General features: G+C 37.1%; 1 protein-coding gene across 1 annotated transcript; it reads left to right on the plus strand.

Moving 5' to 3' along the window:
* Positions 1-280: 280 nt before the first annotated feature.
* LOC125234829 lies at positions 281-5463 on the plus strand. The gene is made up of 2 exons (XM_048141238.1): positions 281-792; positions 5373-5463. The coding sequence occupies exons 1-2, from the start codon at positions 511-513 to the stop codon at positions 5397-5399; spliced, it is 309 nt and encodes a 102-aa protein (XP_047997195.1). The 5' UTR covers positions 281-510; the 3' UTR covers positions 5400-5463.
* Positions 5464-7586: the final 2123 nt, after the last annotated feature.

Consider the following 7586-nt stretch of genomic DNA (forward strand, 5'->3'; position numbering starts at 1 on the left):
AAATTGCAAGTTTTTTCGGCACAACTTGGTTCCTCTACTCGTCGCAAGATGGCGTTGGCATTATTAAAATAAACAAGAATGACGTGCATTTGCGTCGGTGTAGACCCATCATGAAAACGTAGATATGATAATTTTATATTTAAAAAAAAGTTAACGTGACATAAATTTGACAAATGTCTAAAAAAATTTAGTATCTTCTGTGTAATATCTTCTTCCGTGCACGTGTGATTTATTGTTTAGTCAATTTAAATATCACTCTAAGTAAGAACTGCTAGACAAAACACTCGTAGCATAATTGTATATTTCAATATATCACAGCCATACATTTTTATATTCTTTCAGGTGATTCAGCTTACCCACAGAGGCAAACACTACTGATGGATGCACTGACTTTTGGATGCACCTGTAGGATCTCCAGAAGCTCGTTATACCGCTTTACAAGTTCGAGCCCGCAACTGTATAGAGCGGTGTTTTGGGCGACTAAAAATCAGTTGGTAGTGTTTGTCGTCAATGGAGAAACTGCACTACAAGCCAGCAGCGGCAGCTAAGATCGTTAAAACGTGTTGTGTGCTTGACAATATAGCTAACAAAGCGAATTGTGAACTGCCTCCGCTGAACCGACACGAAGAACAGGAGCAGCAGCAGGAGCAGAGATTAGCGGCGGAGTTTGACGCCCGTCAGCAGAATGCTGTTATTTATTTGGCAATGGCTCCTGACAGGTGTTGGCTAAACAAAGAGCTGCAGCTGGGTCGCGCTGCTCGTCAAGCGCTTGTCCGGCAGTTAGCAAATTATGTAAGTAGTTATGGTAGGTCTATTTCAGTTTATAGTTAAGGTGAGCCAAAAAAGCTATATTTTAAGTTCACATCTTAACCATTAGTATAATTATCATTAATTTCATTACAGAACCCATTTTTTCCTAACTTTTGTGTCGTCATGGGAGTGTCGTAAATTAGGTTTCGGGGCTGCTGATTTCAAAATTAATGTTCAATTTGGAATCTGACATTTGACACAAATTCGTCATGGGTATTGCTATATTATATTAGTATAATCAAGAACCATTTAATACTGGACTGACATAGCCCATACAAAAAAGCGTACCCCTAAAAAAAGCTCAATTTTTGGTTCAAAACTAGATGGCATTGTTTTGCAACCCGGGAGTTGAAAAAAACATAATTTCACCTATATTTTTACTTGTTTTTAGGGTTCCGTAGTCAACTAGGAACCCTTATAGTTTCGCCATGTCTTTCTGTCCGTCCGTCCGTCCGTCCGCGGATAATCTTAGTAACCGTTAGCACTAGAAAGCTGAAATTTGGTACCAATATGTATATCAATCACGCCAGCAAAGTGCAAAAATAAAAATTGGAAAAAAATATTTTATTAGTTTGCCCCCCTACATGTAAAGTGGGGTTTGATATTTTTTTTCATTCCAACCCTAACGTGTGATATATTGTTGGGCAGGTATTTAAAAATGAATAAGGGTTTACTAAGATCATTTTTTGATAATGTTAATATTTTCGGAAATAATCGCTCCTAAAGGAAAAAAATGTGCGTCCCCTCTAACTTTTGAACCATAAGTTTAAAAAATATGAAAAAAATCACAAAAGTAGAACTTTATAAGGACTTTCTAGGAAAATTATTTTGAACTTGATAGGTTCAATAGTTTTAGAGAAAAATACGGAAAACTACGGAACCCTACACTGAGCGTGGCCCGACACGCTCTTGGCCGGTTTTTCCATTTAAATCCTTCCGACATCCGATATCGGATCGGATAAAAACGGACTAAGACACTATTGTATCCCATCAAAAACAAAACTTGTAAAAACACCAAGTCTTCGCAACTCAGTTTGTTCGCGCCCTTTTCATTCATTATCATTCATATCGTCCATCCCGTTCGCTCTTCCTTATGATAGGTTCAACCTCATTTTTATTTGTCGTGTCACCCGCCTTTTTGCCGACCTTCTTAAAAAATATAAGAAAATACGTCAATCTGCTAAACTAAAAGACATTCGATGTCAATGTGAAAAAATATCCGCAACGACGAATAAAGTTATAATTATTAATTAAATAAATAACGATTCGCGAGTGTACACAAGAAAGAGTGAACCAAGTAAATATTCGAAAGGGTGGCCGCCCGCTGAACTGTCGAGAAAACAACAGCAGTAAGTTCGGCACGCATCAATTACCATAATTTTATTTTTCCGTTTTATTTTATTTTATATTACAATAGTTCGTCAGGAACTACGTAATCGCTGGTCCTTCAACACAGTTCTTCTGGCGTAAAAAAGAGTTGAGATCCCTGTAATACCAAGTCGGTTAATTTATTCAGTCCCTAATACTTAAAGGACCCTCTGCCATAAATTATTACGTAGTTTACTAATAGCTATACTTTCGTATTTTGCATTTCTCATGATGCGTCGAATAGCATTCAAATGTATAAGATGAAAACTCGACTCGACGCCGCTCGATTCCGCATATGTGGAAGCCAGGCTTTATGGAAAAAGTAGGTTTTTGTGACAACTACCAATAAGATTTTGCCAGGGAGACTAGAGATAAGGAGGAAAGTCTGTCGAAGTAGAACAGTCGCAAAAATGACCGGCTGATTCAAATTCAATTTAACCACCCTTGCGGATTTTATCGAACAGATCGAACTACAAATGAATACGAGATTATATGTAAAAAAATCTCTTCTAAATTAAGATTAAACTATGCAAATGAGTTAACATTAAGAAATAATTATCCCTGAAAAACTAACATACTAAACAGGTCGCGCAAATTAGTTAGCGAATTCACCGATACCTATAGGTAATTATAGTCAAATCTTTAAAGTTATAGGTACATATATGAGATACATGAGATTATTTTAACTTTTGTAAGTTTGTACGGATACTACTCAGTGGGCCAGTCCGACTCGCACTTGACCGGTTTCTTTATGTTGTCGATTTCTCCGTTGTTACAGGACCGATTTCATTTTTTTTTTGATTGAATGTATATATGTATACAGATTTGAGATTAGTCCTATTTTTATCAAAACCCAGTTCTGATGATGGGATCCTGGAGAAATCAAGGCAACTCCTCGAATCTTGAAGGCATACATGTGGTGATTTTTGTGTTTTTATAAGAACAGCATGCATATACGTACGGAACAGTGACATTTGGTGCAGTGGAACTGCTGATGATGGTCAGAACGGAACTCCTCAAGTCTGAAAGGCACACTCATAGTGACTTTGGTATTTTTATAAGAACAGCATGGAACTCAGTGCAATGGAACTGATGATGATGGAAATGGATCAGAATGGAACTCCTCAAATCTGCACGGCACACTTACAATGAATTTGGTATTTATATGAGAATAGCTTTAATTTAAGTACATTCATAACAGTGACATTTGGTGCAGTGGAACTGCTGATGATGGTCATAAAGGAACTCCTCAAATCTGGACGACACACTTATAGTGACTTAATTTAGTATTATTATAAGAACAGTATGCATTTACGTTCAGAACAGTGGTCGCGTTAGAGCTCGCGGGTTCGAACCCCGGATCGCACTAATGAGGTTTTTGGAATTTATGTGCGAAATGTCATTTGATATTTGCCAGTAGCTTTTCGCTGAAGGACAGCATCGTCAGGAAACCGGGTAATCCTAATAAAGCCCTAATTACCCATCGGGTTGGAAGGTCAGATGGAAGTCGCTTTCGTTAAACTAGTGCCTACGCCAAATCTTGGGATTGATTGTCAAAGCAGACCCCAGGCTCCCAAAGACCATAACTTTAATTTATTCAGGTATACATATATTGGTTTTTGTGTTATTATAAGAACAGCATGCGTTTACGTACGGTCGACTACAAAGAGATGTATACACTTTTTCAGCTTCTTGCATCGTAATAAGGTGAGAAATGGATACATCTCTTTGTAGTCGACCGTACCGAACAGTGACATTTAGTGCAGTGGAACTGCTGATGATGATCAGAACGGAACTACTCAAATTTGAACGAGACACTTATTATGACTTTGGTTTTAGGATTCCGTACCTCAAAAAGGAAAAACGGAACCCTCATAGGATCACTCGTGCGCCTGTCTGTCCGTCTGTCACAGCCTATTTTCTCCAAAATTACTTGAGTTTGGGGTTGGTGCAGTGGAACTGCTTATGATGATCAGAACGAAACTTCTCAAAGACGACACAAAAGGATCTTTGTTTGCTAAGCATATTGAGTTTTTAACTCAAATTTTGTCAAACTCGATTTCTTATAGGTAGTCGGATATTGGATTCATGACGAATTGAGGGAACTCCTTAAACCTTAACGGTAGGTATACGTTATTGATGTATTCATTTGTATTTCCATCAAATAACCAGACATTGAAAGCAGTTTTAAAAAATACACATTTCTACACAACATGGAACTTGACTGTACTTAAAATAAATTATTTAATACCATGCACGAAATAAAGCATCAGATAAATATAAGGAAAACATGGATAGAAGTTATTTTTAAATACAAATTCTATTTAATTCGTCAGGTAGAAATATATAAAGTAAATGAGTTGAACGTGACGTCACTCAATTCGATTTCATATTAGCAAAACGTTAAAATTCGTTTTGACAGTTCTTAAAGGGAAGCTGATTTGACTAGGAGGCAAGTAGCCTATTCAACATTCGTAAGTACCTTTCACCAGAACTCCAAAAGCGGCGGTTTTTTAGGGTTCCGTACCAAAAAGGTACAAAAGGAACCTTTATGGTGCCGTTCCGTCCGTCTTGTGTGTCCGTCCGTCTGTCACATAACTTAATATCTCGAGAACTACTTATATTACGGCTTTTTAACCGGAGCTACAGTCCGGTCTGGGAGAAAGCGAAAGCGCAACTTGGCATGTATTAAGTGCAAAATAGCAATAGAGTGCGATGAAAAAACATTTTCCCCCTCACTAGCTCGGAAACACGTGTTTTGTCCTTTAATACCAGTGGGTAAAAACGCATTTTATCCACTAGTGGGTAAAGTAATTTGACCTTGAATAAAGTCAAATTAACTGCTTTAAAATTGATAAATGTAGGTGAATCTAGTAATAAAGATGATTTACCACCTGTGGAACTACTGGAAGCAGTGATAAACGCATTTTTTGCGTTGTAGTTTCCTCGCTATAGTGAGGGGAAAAGTTTTGTGTTACACTCGGGTGCAAATGTATTTTACTTCTCGTGTTTTAAAACACGCAAGTTTAGAGTTCTATTCTCGAACCACTCACTTCGCTCGTGGTTCAACTATAGAATCCTTTCACTTGCTCATTTTTCAATTCCACACTCGGCGTTAAAATACAACTTTGCCCCCTATAGCATAACAAATAACTGTTAATTAATGTTCATTGACTATATCACCATTATTACAGGAATGCGGAGCACCTTGCTACTACTAAAATGGAGAACCCGGACCTGTTAGCGACATGGAACTGACCAGGACCGTCGTGGGCTCCTCATGTGCCACCCCGGATACCTTTTCTGATTGTGGTGTTTACAGTACAGTAGTGTACATATTCATGAAAAAAAAATTGTAGGTACTTTTTTTACATTTTTAAAAAACGCACTCTGCATGGTTTTGGAGTTTCGACTTCGTGCTAGATAAAAACCCCCAGGCAAGAGCAAACAATTTTTTTTCCTAGCCTATATTTGTGACCCACTGCAAAGGCCTCTCTTTTCTTCCGCCACCCATCACGTTTTGCCGCCTGCTTCGGCTAGCCGCAGCAAAATACGTCGAGGTCATCTCGCCTCGTTTTTTTTGGTCTACCTCTGCCCCGACTAGTCGGGTGGTGTCCAGTTAGCAATCTATACACCCTGTTTCTATTTTAAATTATATGTGTTGTATTCTTTTCTTGTACAATAAAGTGTTTACTTACTTACTTTTTTGAATTCCGTTAACTTTAAGGGAAGGTTCTTTAGATTAAATACGATTAATTTCTCAAAAAAGCTAGCGTCTTGACTGTTACGTTTACCGAGTTTGAAAAAATAATAGTTATTTGTTTTACAAGGGGGCAAAGTAGTTGTTTAACTGGACGTGCCAATATTGATACCTGAGCAAGGGAAAGATTTCAATATTGAACCGCGAGCGTAGCGAGTGGTTCAAAAAGTGGAATCTTGAGCGTTGCGAGGGTATCGAGGCACGAAGGTAAAAGGAACTTTGCCACCGACTATATATATAGAGCAGCGAAGTGGTCCAATGATAGCAACCTTCCCCTAATAACTCTTTCATTAGATTTTTATAATATTAGGTAAAAGACATGGAGACAGCCAATTTTTGGCTTCACTTTTTAACGTGCTAATTCTATAGAGCCAGGTTTCTGGGCTCTCTGGTGATTCTGTGTTTTTAACACATCTTTAGAATAAAAGCTTTACCTTATGTCAAAAAAGTATTTTATTTGAATAAAGGTATTTTAAAGATACCTATTTTGCATTTTGTATTTCAAATACCTTTTTCTAAAACTATTTTGTATTTTTATTTGAAATAGGTAAAAAACCAAAGTATTTGCATTTTGTATTTAAATACATTGCTGGAGAGCATCACTTTGTTTTTCTGTCAATGAAAAGAAGAATATAGTAACTATGTATGAAGTCCATGTAGAGGCACTGCGTTTCAATATTAAGTATCAGTGTGAGATAAGATTTTTCAAAATAATAGTCATGATATTTGTTTAATTTGATAGTCACGTGTATTTAAATTGTAGTAAGTATAGTTCAGAGTTTATTGCCGGGTGTGGCCATACTGTAGATAGAGCTCTTTCTTGTACTGTGCCCTTAGGTTCCCCCTTTGTAATAATTGCAGTGGTTCTTCAAATCATACATGCGGTAAATAATGCGGTCGTGGCACGGAATATCTACTAGCTGAAGAAGAGTTACTGTCAAAGTAAAATGTGTAATCACAGTGCCTATACTGCTATCTCTCGACACAGGCTTAAAACTTTTGAACCACTGTTTTGAAAATTTGACCCATATTCTTAGCTTGATATGAGTTAAAGTGTAAAATACTAATATTGGCGCCATCTAGCCGAGCACCCCCAAAGGTGTAAAGCCATCTAAGCCACCGTACCTTTTTCTTTATAGTTCTGAGTTTGGCCGTTTTCTTCCTATCTGTCTATACGGAGTTATATAATTGTCTTCCCCTGTTGTAAATAGCAATAGTAACAATAGTTGTGGAGTATACAGATGTATGCGACTAAATAAATGTACAAATGTGTTCTGTGACACAAACATTTAAGACATCAAATAAAGTTTAACGAAGCTTGTTCAGTTGTTTTATTGGGCATATTCTATTATATTTACGATCGAATGCAAAAGTATCTCCAAATGTGGTGTTACCATAGGTACAATATTTTGTGTTGTAGAATTAATTTGCCAGTGTAAAATACTAACGCAACAAAGAGTTTGCACATTTTTGTCAATATTTTTGTAGGTAAGTGCGTACTATACTTTGTCAAACAAGTGTGTCAGTAAACAAGAACAAAGAAAACTATATGCATCCTTTTCTTTAGGGTGCTATAAAAATACAACTGTATTTGTATATCGGCAGCAATATTGTGGGCATGGCAATCACATTGAATTTTAAGCGTAGC

This window comes from Leguminivora glycinivorella, chromosome 16, assembly GCF_023078275.1.
Source record: "Leguminivora glycinivorella isolate SPB_JAAS2020 chromosome 16, LegGlyc_1.1, whole genome shotgun sequence".
Classification (NCBI taxonomy): domain Eukaryota; kingdom Metazoa; phylum Arthropoda; class Insecta; order Lepidoptera; family Tortricidae; genus Leguminivora; species Leguminivora glycinivorella.